We start from the raw sequence: 21,215 nt of genomic DNA, 5'->3' as shown, positions 1-21,215 counted from the left end.
TCTCTTGTTGCAGAGCACGGGCTCTAGGCACATGGGCTTCAGTAGTTGTGGCACGCAGGCTCAGTAGTTGTGGCTCGCGGGCTCTAGAGAGCAGGCTCAGTAGTTGTGGCGCACGGGCTTAGTTGCTCCGCGGCATGTGGGATCTTCCCGGACCAGGGCTCGAACCTGTGTCCCCTGCATTGGCAGGCGGATTCTTAACCACTGCGCCACCAGGGAAGTCCCGGAGGCATTTCTTTATTGGCTTAAGAAAGCAGTCTTGCTTCAAAACCACATGCATTCATTGACCCTGGCTTGGTGCTGCCATGGCATTTAAACTAGTGATCTTTAGGCAGCCTTCCTCTCTGCCCAGTCCCCACGGTGAGGCAGCTCTGGAGAATGGACGTGGCACTTCTGCTACCAATGGCATTTTCAGGATGTGATGGCTGCCTGCAAATATACCAGGAAGATTTGTGATACTCCATTTCGATTCTTTTTCTTGAAGTAGATTGGTTACCCAGTGCATTTTATTTTTTTACTAATGAGTTATTCATTTTCCTTTTGTTTGGATAGGGAACACTGAAGAGCACCCTGAATGTACAAGTCTACCTCTGAATAGATGGGTCAGCCAGATGGACCTTGTTATGTCAGATTTGGTTCCTAAATTGTGATGGTTTCAAAAGGTGATGAGGAGTCTCTGGGCCTCTTCCAAAGTCTTTTAATCTTCCTCTCTTTGCACTATCTCTTTCTTTCTCTGGCTCTATTTTTGTTCTTTTTTTCACTTTTTGTTAGGTTAGTGTTGTTTATCAGTCTGTTTATTTGGGGAAGGAAAAGATGGATTGTAATGGCCATTCAATGCGAAAATAAGTCTCATCTTTATCACTGGATAATTTTTTTTTAAAAATCCCACAGCTGTCTTTTTTTTTTTTTTTTTGTAAGAGAAGTAAGCCTTTATTTCCTTGTTTCACAAATAAAGCTGGCTGAGTTGGCTGCTTTTTGGTGATTAGTCAAAGAGACCAAATCCCATGTCCTCGTCCGACTTCTCCGACTCTTCCTTTGCTTCAACCTTGGCTGGGGCTGCGGCAGCAGCAGCTGGAGAAGCGGTGCTGGCAGCTGCCACGGGGGCAGCAGCCACAAATGCAGATGGACCAGCCAAGAAGGCCTTGACCTTTTCAGCAAGTGGGAAGGTGTAATCAGTCTCCACAGACAAAGCCAGGACCCGCTTGTACCCACTGATGATAGAATGGGGTACAGATGCAACAGTTGGGTAACCAATCTGCAGACATATGCTGGCAACATTGCGGACACCCTCCAGGAAGCGAGAATGCAGAGTTTCCTCTGTGATGTCAAGTACTTCAGGGTTGTAGATGCTGCCATTGTCAAACACCTGCTGGATGACCCGCCCAAAGGAGAAGGGGGAGATGTTCAGCATGTTCAGCACGTGGCTTCACTGGCTCCCACTTTGTCTCCAGTCTTAATCAGCTGCACATCACTCAGGATTTCGATGGTGCCCCTGGAGATTTTAGTGGTGATGCCTAAAGCCTGGAAGAAGGAGGTCTTCTCAGGCCCCAGACCAGTGTCCTGGGCAGGCACAGTGACTTCGCGTGGGGCTATGGCACCAGCACGGGCGGCAGCTGGCACCTTCTTGGCCAGCAGCGTGTCCCTGATCTCAGTGAGGTCCTCCTTGGTGAACACAAAGCCCACGTTCCCCCGGATGTGAGGCAACAGTTTCTCCAAAGCTGGGCTGTTCTCCAGATGCCCTCGGATGGCCTTGCGCCTCATTGTATTCTTGCCCATCAGTACCACGGCCTTCCCTCGGAGAGACATGCGGATCTGCCGCATCTGCTTGGAGCCCACATTGTCTGCTCCCACAATGAAGCATTTCGGATAATCATCCAGAAGTTGGATGATCTTAAGGAAATAATTGGACTTCCAGGTCGCCCTGTCTTCCCTGGCCATCACTTTGGTGCGTTAGGGATTGCCACGCAGGGTTTAAAGACGATGTCACTCACTCCAGGACGCCTGGCGAGAGCCCACAGCTGTCTTTAAGAAATCTCATCTGCCCAATTTTGTGTTTTAAGATCCTATCTAAATGAATGACTACCAGCAAAATTATAAAAAGAATTATAATTAGAAATAGAAGAAACAATCCCTGCTTGTTTGACAGTGGGTTTCTTTTGAAAAGGCTCAAAACAATCATTAACATCAATTTTTAATGCTTATTTACTTCATAGCGGTTAACTACAAAGTGACCTTTGAGGACGGGTATATTTTGGAAGGTTAAGCAGCAAAATTGGGGCTGCTAGCCCTTTTGGGGGATGAATTTAAAAGAAATCACTCAGTTTACTGAGGAACTGAGCATCCTACAAACTTTAATAATTTATTAATTATTCAACTTTTTAATAACATGATGAAAGTAGCTCATTTGAAGTTTGGGAGTTGCTATTAGGCATGTCCAAATAATGTAATATTAAACACTCCTGTAGATGGACAAGTGTCAGGGCATGAATTTGGTGATATAGAATTGTTGACTGCAGGGGAAATGTTTGAAGTACATTAAAAAAATTCAGATGATTTTCTCTTATTTTCATTTTATATATATATATTTTTTTATTTTTACTTTTGGCCTTGACCAGGGATCAGGGGCCAACCCGTACCCCCTGCATTGGGAGCACAGAGTCTTAACCACTTGACCTCCAGGGAAGTCTCAATTTTCTCTTATTTTTTAAGAAAAGATGGTATAATTGCTTTCTTGAGATGTCAGTCTTTAGAGAGATTCTATTTAGGTACCTAATAGAATAGGAAACACTTATAGAGTGCTTCCTGTGTGTCAATTATTTTTCTAAACGTTTTACATATATTAAACAAAACACCCCAGGACAACATTGATGTTTACCCTATTGTGTACCCTTTCTCTTTTTTTTGAATTAATACATTTTAGAGAAGTTTTAGGTTCACAGCAAAACTGAGCAGAAAGTACAGTGATTTCCCATATACCTCCTATGCCCTGACATATACAGCCTCCCCACCATCACCATCTCCCACTGGAGTGATACATTTGTTACTAGTGATGAGCCTACATTGACATATCATTACCATCCAAAGTTCACAGTTCACATTAAAGTTCACTCTTGGTGTTGTATATTGTGTGGGTTTGCACAGATGTAAAATGACACCACTGTAGTATCATACAGAATAGTCTTAATGCCCTAAAAATCATCTGTGCTCTGCTTATTTACCCGTCCCTTCCCCCAAACACCTTTTTTCTACTGTCTCTATAGTTTTGCCTTTTCCAGAATGTTGTATAGTTGGAATCATACAGTATGTAGTCTTTGCACATTGGCTTCTTTTACTTAATAACCTGCAGTAAAGTTTCCTCCTTGTCTTTTTTGTGGCTTGATAGCTTATTTCTTTTTCTTATTTCATTGCTGGTATACAGGATAGTGACTAACTTTTGTATATTCACCTTGTATACTGCAAACTTGGTATAATTATTTGTTAGTTCCAGGAGTTTTTTTGTCAATTCATTCAGATTTTATATGTAGACAATCGTGTTATCTGTGAACACAGACAGTTTTGTTTCTTCCTTTCCAGTCTGTATACCTGTTATTTCCTTTTCCTGCCTTATTGCATTAACCAAGACTTCCAGTATGATACTGAAAAGCAGTGGTAAGAGGGAACATTCTTGCCTTGTTCCTGATCTTAGCACAAAAGCTTCAAGGTCCTCACCATTAACTAATATGTTGGCTGTAGGTTTTTCATAGATATTCCTTATCAAGTTGAGAAAGTTCCCCTTTATTCCTAGTTTGCTGAGAATTTTTGATCAGGACTTAGTATTGGATTTTGTCAAATGCTTTTTCTGCATTTATTGATGTGACCATGTGGTTTTTCTTCTTAGCCAGTTGATGTGATGGATTACATTAATTGATTTTCAAATGTTGAACCAGCCTTGCATATCTGAGATAAAACCTACTTGGTCATGGTGTACAATTTGTTTTATATATTGTTGAATTTGACCTGTTAATACTTGAGAATTTTTGCATCTATGTTCATGAGAGATATTGGACTGTAGTTCTCTTTTCTCATCATGTCTTTTTCTGGTTTTGGTATTAGCGTAATGCTGGCCTCATAGAATGATTTAGGAAGTATTCCATCTGCTATCTTTGGAAGAGATTATAGAGGATTGATATAAGTCATTCCTTAAATATTTTATAGAATTCACCAGTGAGCCCATCTGGGCCTGGTGATTTCTCCTTTGGATGATTATTATTTATTGATTCAATTTCTTTAATAGATATAGGCCTATTCAGATTGTCTATTTCTTCTTGTGTGAGTTTTGGCAGATTATGTATTTTAAGGAATTGGTCCATTTTATCTAGGTTATTATTTGTGGGCATAGAGTTGTTCATAATATTCCTTTATTATCCTTTTAATTTCCATGGGATTTGTGTGATGTCCCCCTCTAATTTCTTTTTTTTTTTTTAATTTATTTTATTTATTTATTTTTGGCTGTGTTGGGTCTTCACTGCTGTGCACAGGCTTTCTCTAGTTGTGGTGAGCGTGGGCTACTCTTTCATTGAGGTGCGCAGGCGTCTCATTGCAGCGGCTTCTCTTGTTGCAGGGCACAGGCTCTAGGCATGCAGGCTCAGTAGTTGTGGCTTGTGGGCTCTAGAGCGCAGACTCAGTAGTCATGGTGCACGGGCTTAGTTGCTCCACGACATGTGGGATCCTCCTGGACCAGGGATCAAACCCATGTCCCCTGCATTGGCAGGCGGATTCTTAACCACTGTACCACCAGGGAAGTCCCTTAATTTCTGATATTAGTAATTTGTGTCTTCTTTCTTTTTTTCCTTAGTTAGCCTGGCTGGAGGCTTATCAATTTTATTGGTCTTTTCAAAGAATAAGCTTTTGGTTTTGTGGATATTCTATATTGATTTGCTATTTTCAATTTCATTAATTTCTGCTCTAATTTTTATTGTTTCTTTTCTTCTGCTTACTTTGGATTTAATTGCTCTTCTTCTTCTAGTCTGGTAAGGTGGAAGCATAGGCAATTGACTTTAGATCTTTCTTCCTTTCTAACATATGCATTCAATGCTATAAATTTTGCTCTAAGTGCTATTTTTGCTGCATCACACAAGTTTTGATAAGTTGTGTTTTTATTTTCATTCAGTTCAAAATATTTAAAAATTTCTATTGAGAGTTCTTCTTTGACTCATGTGTCATTTGGAAATGTATTGTTTAATCTCTAAATATTTTGGAAATTTCCAGCCATCTTTCTGTTATTGATTTCTAGTTTAATTCCACTGTGGTCTGAGAGCAGACATTGTACAACTTTTATTCTTTAAAATGTATCAAGATATGTTTTGTTGCCCAGAATGTGGTCTATCTTGGTGAATGTTCCATGTGAATTTGAGAAGAATGTGTAATCTGCTGCTGTTAGATGAAGTAGTCTACAGATGTCAATTATATTCAGATGATTGGTGGTGCTGTTGAGTTCATTTATGTCTTTTCTGATTTTTGGCTTTCTGGATCTGTCTATTTTTGATAGAGGGGGTTGAAGTCTTCAAATATAAGAGTGGATTCATCTGTTTTTCCTTGCAATACTCTCAGTTTTTGCCTCATGTATTTTGATGCTCTTATTAGGCATATAAACATTAAAGATTGTTATGTCTTTTTGGAGAACTGAATGCTTTATCATTATGTAATATCCCTCCTTATCTCTGATAATTTTCCTTACTCCAGAGTCTGCTGTCTGAAATTAATATAGCCACATCTGCTTTCTTTTGACTAGTGTAAATATGGTATATCTTTCTCCATTCCCTTACTTTAAAAAAAAATTTTTTTTAACATCTTTATTGGGGTATAATTGCTTTACAATGTTGTGTTAGTTTCTGCTGTATAACAAAGTGAATCAGCTATATGTATACATATATCCCCATATCCCCTCCCTCTTGCATCTCCCTCCCACCCTCCCTATCCCACCCCTCTAGGTGGTCACAAAGCAGCGAGCTGATCTCCTTGTGCTATGCAGCTGCTTCCCACTAGCTATCTATTTTACGTTTCGTAGTGTATATATGTCATTGTTACTCTCTCACTGCGTCCCAGCTTACCCTTCCCCCTCCCCGTATCCTCAAGTGCATTCTCTACGTCTGCATCTTTATTCCTGTGCTGCCCCTAGGTTCTTCAGAACCATTTTTTTTTGTTTTAGATTCCATATATATGTGTTAGCATAGAGTATTTGTTTTTCTCTTTCTGACTTACTTCACTCTGATCCCCTTACTTTTATTCTTATTTTTTAAATAAATTTATTTATTTTTGTCTGTGTTGGGTCTTCGTTGCTCCACACGGGCTTTCTCTAGTTGCGGCGAGCGGGGGGGCTACTCTTTGCTGTGGTGCACGGGCTTCTCATTGCGGTGGCTTCTGTTTGTTGCGGAGCTCAGGCTCTAGGCGCACGGGCTTCAGTAGTTGTGGCACGTGGGCTCAGTAGTTGTAGCTTGCGGGCTCTAGAGCTCAGGCTCAGTAGTTGTGGTGCACAGGCTTAGTTGCTCTGCAGCATGTGGGATCTTCCCAGACCAGGGCTTGAACCCATGTCCCCTGCACCGGCAGGTGGATTCTTAACCACTGCACCACCAGGGAAGTCTGATCTCCTTACTTTTAATCTGTATGTGTCTTTATATTTAATGTGGGTTCCTTGTAGAAAACATAAAATTGGGTATTGTTTTTAATCCATTCTGACAACGTCTGTCTTCTAATTGGTATATTTAGACAATTGACGTTTAAAGTGATTATTGATATCGTTGGATAATATCTACCATATTTGTTACTGTTTTCTATTTGTTGTCCTAGTTTTGTCTTCCACACATTTCCCTCTTTTCTTAGCATGTAAGTTATACTTCTTTTTCACTCTTTTTAGTGGTTGCCCTAGAGTTTTCACTGTACATTTTACAACTAATCCAAGTTCATTTTCAAATAATACTATATCACTTCAAGAGTAGTGCAAGTACCTTATAATAATTAAGTAGCCCTAATTCTTACCTTTCATTCTTTGTATCATTGCTGTTATTCAATTCACTTATACTCAAGAGTATAATATATTCATATATATTGTTCCTATTATTATTTTGAACAAACTGTTATCTGTTAGATCCATTAAGAATAAGATAAATGAAAGTTTTTCTTTTACCTTCACTCTTTCCTTCTCTGATGCTCTTCCTTTCTTCATGTAGATCTGAGTTTCTGGCCTATATCATTTTCCTTCTCTCTGAAGAACTTCTTTTAACATTTCCACAAGTTGGATCTACTGGCTACAAATTCCCTCAATTTTTGTTTGTCTGAGAAAGTCTTTATTTTTCCTTCCCTTTTGAAGGATAATTTCACAGAGTGTAGGATTCTAGGCTGGTGTTTTTTTCTCTCAAATATTAAATATTTCACTCTATTCTCTTCTTATTTGCATGGTTTCTGAGGAAAAGTCACATATAATCCTTATTTTTGCCCCTCAATAGGAAAGATGTCTTTTCCTTCTGGCTTGTTTCAGGAATTTTTCCTTGGTTTTCTTTGAATATGACATGTCTAGGTGTATTGTATTGGGCATTTATCCTGCTTGGCCTTCTATGAGCTTCCTAAATCTGTAGTTTGGTGTCTGACACTAATTTGGGGCAATTTTCAGTCACTGTTGCTTCAAATGTTGCTTCTGTTCCTTTCTGTCTTTTCCTTCTGGTATTCTCATTATGCATATGTTCACCTTCTGTAATTGTCCCAGAGTTTCTGGATATTCTGTTCTGATTTTTTTCAGGTTTTGTTTCCTCTTTGCTTCCAGTTTTGGAGGTTTCTACTGTTGTATCCACAAGCTCAGAGATTCTTTCCTCAGCCATGCCTAGTCTACTAATGAGCCCATCAAAAGCATTCTTCATTTCTGGTACAGTGTTTCCAATCTCTAGCATTTGTTTTTTATTTTTTCTTAGAATTTCCATTTTTCTGCTTACATTATTCATCTGTTCTTATATGCTGTCTGCTGTTTCTATTAAAGCCTTTAGCATTTTAATCATAGTGTAAAAAAATTCCTCATCTGTTACTTCCAACATTCTTTTTTTTTTTTAATTGCTATCAAACTGTGTAACCCAGATCTTTATTTTAATGTACAAAACCTTTATTTACTTGCCACTTCTCTAAACTGTCATTTAACCTAAAAGCTGCATGTCTCCACACCCTCTAAAGAAATATTTGATTTAGATTCAATTGATTCAACCTACCAAATTTCACCAGTGAATTTATGAATACTTCCTATTATCTCTCCATCTACCCAGCCATCCATCCAAGCTTTTTTTTTCCTGCTTTTAGTATTTTTTTAACTTTTTAAATCTTTTACTTATTTATTTTTTTCACACACACACTGTATTATATTTTTACAAGAGATAAATAAACTGACACTAAGCATTGTAAATGGATGACCACAACAAAAGCAACAATGATTGCAATTACCAAACACGAAACACACTCAGACTATGTCATAATATTGACATTTAGTCCAGTAATCCTCCACTGTAACAGCTCCTTTACCTTGCAGTGAAAATTGATTTGTATATTTTTTGCCTCTGAGTCCTTGTGGGATTTTTTTTTTTTTTTATTCAAACAGAAAGTCACAAAAATTATAATCATCCTCATCAGTTCACTCAGTCCCATGTAATTAATTTTGTTTTTCATCTTGATCTTTTGTTAGCACTTTTATGAGTTCATCAGTTTTTCATTAGAGTTCTGAAAATGCTTATTCATTCAGTTCAGCAGTATAGTCAGTTACCAGAAACCTGTACTTGTCAGAGTCTTTTCCATGAATTCCTTGAAGATGAAACCCTTTTATAGGAACATTTTTGCAAAAGCATCAGAGTACACCCAGACTTCCAACATTCTTGTCATAGATGACTCTGTGTCTAGGGCTTGTTCAGTCTCTGCAAGCTGGGTTTTTTACCTTTTAGTATGCCTTGTAAGTCATTGTTGAAAGATGGACATGATGTACTGGGTAAAACAACTGTGGTGAATAATGGGTTTTTAATAAATGCGGTGGTGAGGTGGTGGGGATGGGAAGCATTCTCTACTCCTACGATTAGGTCTTAGTCTTTCAATGAGCCTGTGCCCTTGGACTGTGAACTTCAACAGTGTTTCTCAATCTCTCCCCCACTTCCCCCCACTGCAGGACAGGATGGCAAGAAGGGGCTGGGGTTAGGTATTTCCCTTCTCCCAGGTAGATTTAGGCTCTGATTAGAAACCCAGCAGATAAGGCTCTGGTAAATTAGTTTCTCCTGCAGGCAGATCTTGTTAAGAACAGAATGCTCTGGCATATTTCAGAATGATTCCTTTCCCCTCTCTCCGTCAGAAGCATGAGAGGATTCTTCTCTGATTTCCACTGTGAGGACCTGGTAGATCTTCTGCAGGTAAAACTCATGAAAGTATGGAGGTCCCCCTATGACTGGGTCCCTGTAAAAATTTCAACTCTCAGACTTGTCCTCACTGAGCTGCCCGCAATTCATCAATTACAGTTCATGTTTTCCTACCCTGGTACTGGTTCCCATGGGGCTTTCTTTTGTGGGTTTCTACTCCAGAAAGTTGTGATTCTCTGTGTCTGTCAGTCTCTGTAGTACCTAGAGCACTGATTTGTCTTGTGGCCTCACTTCTCTGACTGGTTTAAGAAGAGTTGTTGATTTTTCAGTTTGAACAGCTTTTTTACTTGTTGCTAAGACAGAATGGTGACTTCTAAGCTCTTCTTTACCTGCTGGACCAGAAATTGCCTGTTATCTTCTTTTTACAGATAAGGAAACCAAGGCAAAATGATATTTAGTAATTTGATCAAGGCCTCCCAGCTAGTAGGTGGAAGAGTCAGAATTTGAATCTGGGTGCCTTGGCTCAGGAGTCTGTGTTCTTAACCACTACATCATTGAGGAAAACAAGCAAGTTGGGCTTGTAGGGGAAGGAAGAATATGTTTTCTTACCATGAGATCTTTCGTATCTACTAAGTTTACATTTTCAAAACATTTTCTAGAACAGTGAAAGGAACATGTGCCAGAAGGGTTGGTTTGAAAATAATGATTACTAAAACTTGAAGTAGATACAATAAGTAAACATTTTAGAGTAAAAGAAAAAAAAATCACTCCTAAACCTACCATTTTTACAGATTATATTTCAGTCCTTGTTCTTCTTTGTGAATATTATATGTGAGTATTATGTCCTCTTTTTCACTTAACATTGTATCATGGGAATTTCTCCCATGTTTCCACATTTTCTTTATAATCACATTTAATAGCTGTATAATAGTCTCTCCTGGTGACATGCTATAATTTACAAAAGCATCCTCTTATTGCTTGACATTTGATGATTGACATTTTTCTTTTACAATGATAGGTAATGTTCCACAATTTTTTCCCTTTCACTGAGTGATTTCATTCAGGATAGCCCCATGGATGGGATTACTGGGTCAATGGATTTGGATAGTTGTATAATTATTGCTAATTTTTGTCATATTAGTTTCCACATTAGGGTTGTACCAATTTTCTGGGCTTCCAGCATTGTATAATTATATCAGATATAGTAGCATCAAAATGTTATATATATGTATATTGAAAATCTTTTAGATACAAAGGCAGTGTCACTAACAGGAGGCTGTAAAATAGGACCCGTTCCATGAACTGATGCATGACTTATTCTCAGATTTTAAGTTTATGTTACATGGGGCCTTGTATATAGGAGACATTCCATAGATATTTATTGAATGGATGGGTGATGAACGGATAGATGGATGACATCCAACTGATTTCTCCTTATTAACACATAAAAAGTTAGTGGCAAAGTTGAAATGATAACCTGATTTAGAACATAGAGTTCTTTCTCCCACTATAACTGCAGTTTTACTTCATTCAGCCAACATTCACTACATACTTAGTATATGAAAAGCACAGCCTGGAAGCTGGGGGTATTACTATCAATAAAACATAGTTCCATCCATCAGGGTCCGCACAGTTTGACTGGGAAACTCACATACCTCTCCAGATCAAATTCTCATTTATAGAATGAATGTACTGACCTCAGAAGTCCTTTCCAGCTACTGGATTCTGTGATCTTCTCAAACTCTAAATTTTCTACTTCTAGATACTAAGACTAAAGTAAGCTTATCTTAAAGAACAATCTAAAGAAACTGGTGGTTCTGCATAGTGACAGGGAGTCTTCTCCCCTTTCTACTCCTCATTTGTTCGTTCATTCATTCATCATTCATTGAGCACATAGTAAACATGAGACACTATTAAGCTCTAGAAATAAAAATACCAATAAGATAAGTCCTCTTCTCTTAGAAAGTCTATAGTCAAAAATGCGACGGTTTTTTGAAGAGGAATACTTCGGCAACACAGTGTTTATGTGTGTGTGAGTGGGATCCACTTATTCTACTGTCAGGGAGGGGACATTTCCCCTTTTCTCCTCTTGAGTTCCTGTGGCTGGACCAATCATAAAATTGACACAAGACAGATTGTGTCCCGTGGACTGGAGAAAAAGAAACCCATTTAATTTGTGTGCACATAGAGGTCGCATAGAAATGGGACCTAAGAAGTGGCCAAAGCAGATAGCTTTTATATTTTTTAGACAAAGAAGCGATAAATATGAGAGGGATTGACAGGACAAAGAAACTTAGCTTTGGGTGTTTAATTAGTAAGGAATTTAAGCAAAGTTTGGGCTTAGGTAGTAAATTAGTAAAGAAGTAACAAGTATGCAGGCTTCTCAGCCCTGAGTCCCCTATCTCTGTTGATAATGGTGTCTTTCTACCTCCCAGTACGAGGAGAGCACCTTTCATATGGGAAATTTATTTCCTGCTTTCAGGGAGACAGAGAGGAGGGTAAAAGTATCCCTCTTGCGTTGACTCTTTCTTAAGTAGTTTTAATTCAAAATAATCAACATGCCATTGAGTCATATTTTGGGCCCCAACACTACTATTCTAGCTAACATTTACATGGAATGGTCTCCAGTATTAAAGTAGAGGAAGGAATCAGCTAATATTGACTCAGGCTCACCCTCTGAATGCTCCCAGAAGTTCATGGGAAATAACACTGAATCTTGAAGGTTTATCATAGGGAAAAAATACTTGTACCATACTTGCCAACATCAAGACGAAAGGGGACAAATGCATGTGGACTCACCATTTCTCTTCTTCTACTTGCACTCCTATGGACTGGAACTTACTGGGTGCTTTATTTTCCCCTGTTTTGTTAGGTTCTTCAGCATCATCCACCTGAAGAAATAACCAAAAGTAGAGGTGCTCTATTTTAGTCATCTTGCTTGAAAAACAAAGTCACATTTCATTAGAAACCTCTATAATATTATTGGAATGTTTTGTGATTTATAACCTTTTTGTTCAATGTTTATGTGTTTGATGAGCAACTTCATTATCATGCACTTTGACCCTGCTGATCTTAGTAAAATGCAGTTTTGTTCATTTCCAAAGTGCCTAATAAATGTCTGTGATTCCTGCATGGATTTGTGAGGATGTACTTACCTGTGAGCTCTGTATTAGAAGGGAGCACCTCATGGGATTGTGTTGTTGAAAGTTTTGAATTTGCAGATAACAAAATGCAAAAGAAGGAAGAAATTTCATTTATTGTAGTTAGAATTGTTGACATTAGGAGATTTAGGTATTAACCTTATTAATATAACTATAGAGTATCTTCGGTTTTTTTTCCCCTTAAATTAAGGAATTGGCTTTGGATATCACTCCATAGTTTCTAAATAGCTATGCATATATTATAGTTCATATAGAAAATGTATCTGTATATAACTGATAGCTTATGTGGCAGATTAGGCCCAACCCAAATTTGAAATAAATTTTATGACTATTCAGAGCAGTTAGCTTTATTCCTCTTTTTTCTCTATGTTTTTAATAAATTATTTTTTTCTAAATAGAAAGCAATTTAACATAAGTTGTATAAAACTAAAACACAGAAGTATATAATGTAGAAAGCAAAAGTTCCTCACAAAGCACTGTCAATCCTTTGATGCATATTTGACCATCTTTTAACATATGTAGAATATATTATATATAAAAATGATTATTAATACTAAATTTACACAGATGAGATTATACTCTGTATTTTTTGTGTGCAATTTGCTTTATTCATTAACACTGCTATCTTTTGGACATTTTATCATGTTAGTAAATATAGCTCTAACTCAATCCGTTTGTTGGCTACATAAATACCTTTAATGATTATGTAAGCAACGTGGGCATCAGGGTAATTTTCTCTCTGCTGTTATTACATCTAGTATTATAATTAATATTTCATATGTATCTTTAGAACAATTCTGCAAATATTGTATGAGAAAAATTCTTAGGAGTAGAAATGTTAGATGGAAGTACTGAGCATATTCAGCTGTAAGGGATATTGACAAACTGCTCTTCAAAGCATTTATCAGTGTATGGGAATATCCATTTTCCAAATGTTCACCAATGTTAAATATTGGCAAACTAAAATTTTTGCTAATATCACAGGTGTAAAATATCTATTAGCCTCTTGTATTTTTATCTGTAAATTGCCTATTTATATCCTTTGCTAGTTATTGTGGGGTTTTTTTCTTATTGAGTTGTTTATTTTCTTCTTTATAGGATCTCTTTATATCTTATGACCCTTAAACCCTTTCTTGGCTATATATACTGTAAATATTTTTTCCCAGTTTATCATTTGTCTTTTAAATTTTGTCCTTCATTGTAGAGAATCTTAAATTACTATGTAAGTCAATCTAGCTTTTATGGTTGGGAAAGACCAAAAGTTCTCTTATATTTGTTTTTATGCTTTCATTTTTTTTTTCATATTTAGTTCTTCAATCCACTATCCTGAAATGTTTGTGTAGAAGATACAGATATTTAATATTTTTTCTGCACATGAATCATCAGTTGACCTGGCTCTTTTTATTAACTAATTCATCTCTTTGGTTTGAGATGCCAACTTTATCTTATACCAAATTTTACCCATATATATTTACCCAAACATTCTCATATATAAAAATGTGTTTTGGGTCTATTGATCTATTGGTCTTATTGCTCCTCCCTCTCTTTTATTCCTGATATAATTTTGTAATAAATCTTGATATTTTCTGTGACAAGTCTCCCCTTGTAATTCTTTTTTTTTTTAAATAAATTTATTTATTTTATTTATTTATTTTTGGCTGCGTTGGGTCTTCGTTGTGGCACGCAGGCTTTTCGTTGTGGTGGCTTCTCTTGTTGTGGAGCATGGGCTCTAGGTGCGCGGGCTTCAGTAGTTGTGGCTTGTGGGCTCAGTAGTCGTGGCTCGCGGGCTCTAGAGCGCAGGCTCAGTAGTTGTGGCTCACGGGCTTAGTTGCTCTGCGGCATGTGGGATCTTCCCGGACCAGGGCTCGACCCCGTATTCCCTGCATGGGCAGGCGGATTCTTAACTACTGCGCCACCGGGGAAGTGCCTGTAATTCTTTTTTTTTAAATGTAATTTAAAAACTCCAGCAACCTAAGTGTCCATCAACAGATGAATGGATAAAGAAGATGTGGTACATATATACAATGGAATATTACTCAGCCATTAAAAAGAATGAAAATTTGCCATTTGCAGCAACATGGATGGACTTGGAGGGCAGTAAGCTAAGTGAAATAAGTCAGACAGAGAAAGACAAATACTGTATGATACCACTTATATGTGGAATCTAAAAGATACAACAAAGTAGTGAGTAGAACAAAGAAGAAACAGTCTCACAGATATAGAGAACCAGCTAGTGGTTACCAGTGGTGAGGGAGGGAGGGGCAATATAGGGGTGGGGGAGGGGGAGGCCCAGACTCTTGGGTGTAAGATGGGCTCAAGGATGTATTGTACAACATGGGGAATACAGCCAATATCTTGTGATAACTGTAAATGGAAAGTAACATTTAAAATTTGTATAAAAAACTTAAAAATTTTTTTAAATAAAAAATAAATTTTACTCATAAAACCTCCAAAACCTCTAGGGTATTTTGGGGTATTAACTTCTTCTAAATAAACTTTAACATCACATTGTCAAAACCCTCCCCTCAGTCTCGACTAAGTGATAAAAATCACATAGGAATTTTCATTGAAATTTCTTTAAATATTTGTATGAATTTTGAGAGAATTGCCATCTTTACACTTTGGAGTATTCCCATATAGAAATATTGAATAGCTTTCCATTTATTCATTTATCCATATCCTTCCCCCACCCACCCAGGACTAGAACACCAGAAAAAGCACCAGAAAAAGTAGTTGATGTGAGTTTTGGTGACATATTATATAAAAATACATATTTTTAAATACTCTAGAATCATATTTAGTGCTGTGAGTTGCTCCCACTAGAAGAACACGTGAACCAAGATCATATGTTCACCACACCCGTCACGGGCTTTTGAATGCATGTGCTCATTGAGGGAAATAGCACATTTATTTATTAATCGGACAAAGTGCCTCATTCTGGTGACTTAGTTACTGTCTGGAAGCCCCAAGCCCACCTTCTCTACCCAGCTGCTCTGTGGCACAGGGGCCAGGACTCTGAAGACTACATTTCCCAGGCTTCCTTGCTCGCTGGCCTCCAATTAGGTTCTAAGCAAGGAAGGTCGGAGGAGGGAAGGGGGCTTCCTTCCTGTTTCCACGTTCTGCTGGCAGCTGTGGCTCCAACCCCAGCCCTTTCGAAGCCCAACAGCGCGTGCGCCAGCCCTTGCAAGTCCTGGCACCAGCCGGCCGTGCTCGCCTCAGTGGTCTGGGATGGGCTATATGGGCCTCTCCTCTGAGTTCGTGAATTTTGGTAACCCCGTCTTTCCCCTTCTGCTCCCCTAGTCCAAGGGTGACCGCTTACTGCATCCCTTTTCTGCTCTCTCAGCCTTCCCATTACTGTAGAACCAATCTGGTATATGAAACTGCCTCTGTGTGAGAAACGAGCACGGCTTCCTTTTTCCTGAATGGGATTCTAACCGATTCCATACGGCTACACTCATGGAAATTAAAAATGCTCAGGATGTCAGCCAAAGTACGATGCTGCAGCCTTACACTTTGGGGTAGTTTCAAAATTATCCCATGAAATTTTTTCGAAAGATGCACGATAGATATTCCCCTTAAGAACCGTGGTGCTCAATGCACCGGGAAAGGGAGAAAGAAAGGAAGCAGGGGTCCGAGGATGAAGGACGTTGTACTCTGTTCCAGGCTCGCCCCACCTGTCCAAACTCACAGCTTATTTGCATCAAAGCGTTGTCATCTTCTTAAGCTTTAGTCATTGCAGGTAAATTTATCTCTCTGACTTTAATTCCCTTTGTTAGATCCAAATATTGACAAATGTCACCTTTCTTACATAGAATGTAGGGTAATCTACTTAAATTTATGAAGAGGCATTCAAAAATTTTAAATATGTTGCAGGGTTAATTAAATCTCTGTCCTGAAAAAAATTGAGAAAGCCCACGGCTGATGGTATAATTTTAGTGTTTTTGGCTAATCAAAATTTTAAAGGAGGATAATACTAATAATAACAATCAAACCTAATATTTATTGAGCCCTTAATATGCCAGGCACTATGCTTTGAACTTTACATATATTGCATCCATCAGTTTTTTGTTTTTAATTTTATTTATTTATTTATTTTTTGGCTGCGTTGGGTCTTCGTTGTTGCGCGCGGGCTTTCTCTAGTTGCGGCCAGCAGGGGCTACTCTTCGTTGTGGTGCACAGGCTTCTCATTGCAGTGGCTTTTCTTGTTGCGGAGCACGGGCTCTAGGTGCATGGGCTTCAGTAGTTGTGGCACGCGGGCTCAGTAGTTGTGGCTCGTGGGCTCTAGAGCACGGGCTCAGTAGTTGTGGCGCACGGGCTTAGTTGCTCCGCGGCTTGTGGGATCTTCCTGGACCAGGGATTGAACCCGTGTCCCCTGCATTGACAGGCAGATTCTTAACCACTGTGCCACCAGGGAAGTCCCTAGCCATCAGTTTTTATCACAATATATAAAGTACCCGATGCAATAGCAACTATTATTATTCTCATTTTCTAGATGAGGGAACCATTAAGTAATTGGCCTAAGTTCACACAGGCTGTAAAGTAAGTAATTATAATATTAACTGTTAGATACAGATTAAATTTAAAATGTTGGGAAAGGCTTGAAAACTCTGACTCTAAAAAGGTAAACTGTGAGAAAGAGTCCAAGGTCCTAGTATCACATATTTGGGGGATTAGGATTTAAATTAGATTACAGTGTAATGAAATTTGATGACTATTTTGTATCCTAAATTTAAATTTACTTATTATTCTCCATCAAAGAAGCAGCATAATGTGGTCACATTAGATGTCAAGGTACAATCTAGGCTCTGTCAACATAAGATGTGTGACCTTGGGTTCTCACTTCTGGGGGAGAGATAATAACACCACCTATGCCATAGGGCTGCTGTAGAGGCAGAATGGGACAACCATATAAAGCACGCAGTGCTCTCATATAATTTCCATAGCTGTGAACAATGATTGGAGGAAGAGTAAGAACAATTCTTTAGCTCACTAAAATATCCAAATATTCAAGAAGCAGGGTGGCCTCTGAAACAGACTTTCTCCCCAGCATTATTTGTGAATTTCAGAGTAGTTCCGTCTTACTGGGTGAAAAATAATAATAATGTAAGTTGGATGTCATACAGTATGTGAATACTTTATTCTAAGAATTATTTAGAGAGTAACCTAACCAACCAGCAGACCTGGGAGGTGATTAAGATAGATAGAAGCTTTTAAATAAAATGAACAGTAAGACAGATAATTACCTTTAAAATACATTGTTAAGTGAAAAGAGGCAAGATATAGACTAGTGTGAGGTATATGCTGCTACTGTCTGGGTAAAAAGGGGAATAAATATATATTTGCTTGAATATGTGCAAAATATCCCTGCAGGGAGATGCAAATATTGGTTATATTGATTTTCTCCGGAAAGGAGAACTGACTGGCTATTGAATAGCAGGGGGAGAGAGGCTGGTCACTCTATGTCTTTTTATAACTTTTGAATTTTGAGCCATAGGAATATATTATCTATTGAAAAAATAATGTAAAATAAAGAAAAAAATTTAAACATTAAGGAAGTAGAAGAAAGCTAACATTACTGGGTGCCAATTATGTGCCAGATAAGAAAGGTGGAATTTTTTTTAAATTATGGTAAAACAGACATAAAATTCTCCATTTAACCCTTTTTAAGTGTACAGTTCCAGTGGCATTAAGTACATTCCCATTACTGTGCTACCATCAGCACTGTCCAGCCCCAGAATTTTTTCATCATCCCAAACTGAAAGCCTTACAGGAAGCTGGATTTTGTAAACTCCCTCCTTCAAATAATCCTACGTGGGCTCGATGAGAAAACAGTCTCAGGAAGATTAAATAATTTGCCTGGGACGACACAGAAGACCGACCTCTGCTCTTTCCCACCCCTCGAAATCCTCTGGGCGGTGGGAGGGAATTAACTCCTGGGATTGGGGTTGGAGTGAGGGTGGGTGGAGGCTGGCTTCCGGCCCGGGGCCTCCTGCTGGGTCATCTGGTCCCAAGCACCTGTGCTACAAGTTCTTTTAGGGAACTTGACAAGTCTTGCCATGGTAACCTGTTGGTTATAAAAAAGCATTGACTCATTGCTACCAGAGAAAGTTTAATTGTCCTTTCAAAGTGGACTCTGCAGAATGGATGGTGAACATCCATCATCGTTGTGAAAACGTACCCCACGCCTGGTGCTTAGACGTGCCTTAGAGTTGGTTCAGCATGGATAGATTTATGGGCCATCACGTCAGGAAGTTATTATTCAAAGGGCACCTGCAGAACGGTACAGCACAACAAAAATGGGGGGAAAGAATGACTCTTCTCCATGGATGGGAGGAAATTTCTAGCAGGGTAAGCCAAGCTGAACCCATCTAACAACCAAGAATCAGTCTGATCTTATCATTGGGCAACAGAAAACAGAGCTAAACTGAGAAGCCTGCTGAAGTATCTACCTTCTGAATGAAATGCATGATTAAATAGCCCACAGTTACGCTGACCCTGGTGCACATTCTTTCCTCATGATGCTGTGATGGGAGTTACTGCTTTCCACGCTCTCCTTCCCTTTGGTCTCACTGGCCATCACTCCCACGTTTGTGCGAAGTGGTTCACATTTTTGTTCTCGTATGGTTACTCAATAGCGTTGAACACACTGTAACACCATCCAATCATCCACGTTGTTCTTGGATGCCCACTCCTTTTTTGAGAATCAAAATGTGCATTAGGAATTGAGGACACTTTATGTTTGATTGTGTTCATGTTTGTTTAATTATCCTCCCCTTGTCTCACCACATTCAATTTCGAGAGCAAAAATAAAAGCTGCTAATCAACTATACTTCAATTTTAAAAGATTGGAATTTTTTGGGGAAAAAAAAGATGCTGATAATGTCTATAGACAAAACACCTTCGTAATTTTTAAAAATCACATTTCACAACATACAGGAGCCCAGAGCCAGTAATTTGAAAGTCTGGTCCTACAATAGCTACATCATCCAAAATGGCAAGATAGTGAATCTTCTGGAAAAAAAAAGGGGGGGGGGTACATTTCTTCATTTGGGGTTCCTATTTCTTTTTTTTTTTTTTTTTTTTTAACAAATTTATTTATTTTTTTGGCTGAGGCACTCAGCCTGTGGGACCTCAGTTCCCCGACCAGGGACTGAACCCAGGCCGTGACAGTGAAAGCGCCGAGTCCTAACCACTAGACCACCGGGGAACTCCCTGGGCTCCTATTTCAAAGGACAGAAAGGGAGGCTGTTACCTGTATCCCAATGGACAAGCATCGATTCTTCTTGAAGTGGTCCTTCTTCCTGTCCTCTGCAGTGATGGTGGCCATGGCGGTGGTGGTGGTGGTGGTGACGGTGGCAGCATTGTTGCCCATGTGTTGACTCGCTGGGCCGTGGATCTGGGCGTTGGCGGCTTCGATGGCGGCTGTCAGAGCCTTCATACTGTCCAGGCTCTCCGTGGAGTTGCTCAGTCCAGACTGGCTGATAATATCCCCTCGCTGGCCCTGTCCATCCATGTAGGCATCCTGGGCCGACTCTGTGCTACTCTGGGCTGTGATAGAAATGAAAGGTTTCGTGGTAGTTCTGGGTGGGACTGGAGGTGGTGTCTTCTTATATGTTGTAATGCAAGATGACACTGGAAGACAGCGAAAACAAAGACACTGATTTCTGCATGGGTTTTAATTGCCAATACTGTAACTGACATCCATTGGAAATTAGGGCCCACGAAACACAACAAGACATTGAACGTGAAAACAGGTCTGTTGATAGACTGAGTGAGATCCCTGCTTAGGGGGCATATTTGGGCCTCCTCTAAGGCGACACCCCCATACGACTGAGGGGGAAAGAGACTGAAAAACACTGACCTCTGAGATGGGAGTTTCTGAAATGGAGATTAATATGAACTGACAGAAGACAGACAGGACTAGCCATCTGTAGAAATCTTCCCGGGCAACAGGGCACCCTGAGAGATAATGTATAACACGGAAAAGACTTGGGAAATCTTTGCCTTCTCAGGGAAATATTAACCACAGCTAATGCTGAGCAAAGTAACTCATTGGAGAAGATTCTGGGGGTCAATAAAGAACACTGAAAAAAAGAAGAAAGCAAAGAGATTGTGAGCCTGTGTGTTCTAATCCTAAGAACAGGGCAAAGTGCCTATGGGGGAGGGGGAGGGGATGGGGAGGGAGCAGGGCGCCGGTGGGGGGCTGAGCTCAACCCACTGTCTTAACTTCTTGCACCTTGCTTTTATCTTCATTCCATTTCTCCTCCCTCCTTTTCTTTTTCTTTCTTTCTCTTGCTTCCTTTCTCCCTCCCTCCCTCCCTCTTTCCTTCCTTCCTTCCTTTTTCTGGGTATGTGCTCACTCTATAAACTTTAGTTCTGAATTGTGTTGCTGTTTCCGAGCAGATCCGTCCTCTGAGAGGGAGGACAGCTTTCTAAAGACTTTTGTTGAGTCCCCTTAAAAAATGGTTCAAACTATTGTGTTTCCATCACTTTCTCCCCCACCTCATTCCCAGCCCCACCCTCAGCCTTTCCTTTTGGGACTGTTGTTAACACCAAATCGGCTAGTCCTGACCACACAGTGCTAGCTAGTTACCCATGGTTCTAGTTGTCACTCAGGCCATCTCACTGAATGAAATACTCACTTCGATATTCAGGGTGTTTCCTGAGGTCACTCAAAAAAAGCATCCTATAACGAACAATGAACAGA

General features: G+C 39.3%; 1 protein-coding gene and 1 pseudogene across 7 annotated transcripts in view; both read right to left on the bottom strand.

Annotated features, from left to right (window-relative positions):
• The window catches only part of DLGAP1 (DLG associated protein 1), an 869,846-nt gene that overhangs the window by 42,547 nt on the left and 806,084 nt on the right, over positions 1-21,215 (bottom strand). For all 7 annotated transcript variants that reach the window (XM_036822899.1, XM_036822900.1, XM_036822903.1 and 4 more), the window contains 2 exons: positions 19,761-20,140; positions 12,147-12,238 (listed from right to left, as the gene is read on the bottom strand). In XM_036822899.1, coding sequence (XP_036678794.1) covers positions 12,147-12,238; positions 19,761-20,140 — 472 coding nt within the window. The remainder of the gene's footprint in view (positions 1-12,146; positions 12,239-19,760; positions 20,141-21,215) is intronic.
• On the bottom strand, positions 913-1,940 carry LOC118879830 (annotated as a pseudogene).

Source organism: Balaenoptera musculus, chromosome 14 (genome assembly GCF_009873245.2).
Source record: "Balaenoptera musculus isolate JJ_BM4_2016_0621 chromosome 14, mBalMus1.pri.v3, whole genome shotgun sequence".
In the NCBI taxonomy this organism is placed as follows: Eukaryota; Metazoa; Chordata; class Mammalia; order Artiodactyla; family Balaenopteridae; genus Balaenoptera; species Balaenoptera musculus.
Note: the sequence above shows the minus strand (reverse complement) of the source record. Positions and strands in the feature narration are given on the sequence as shown.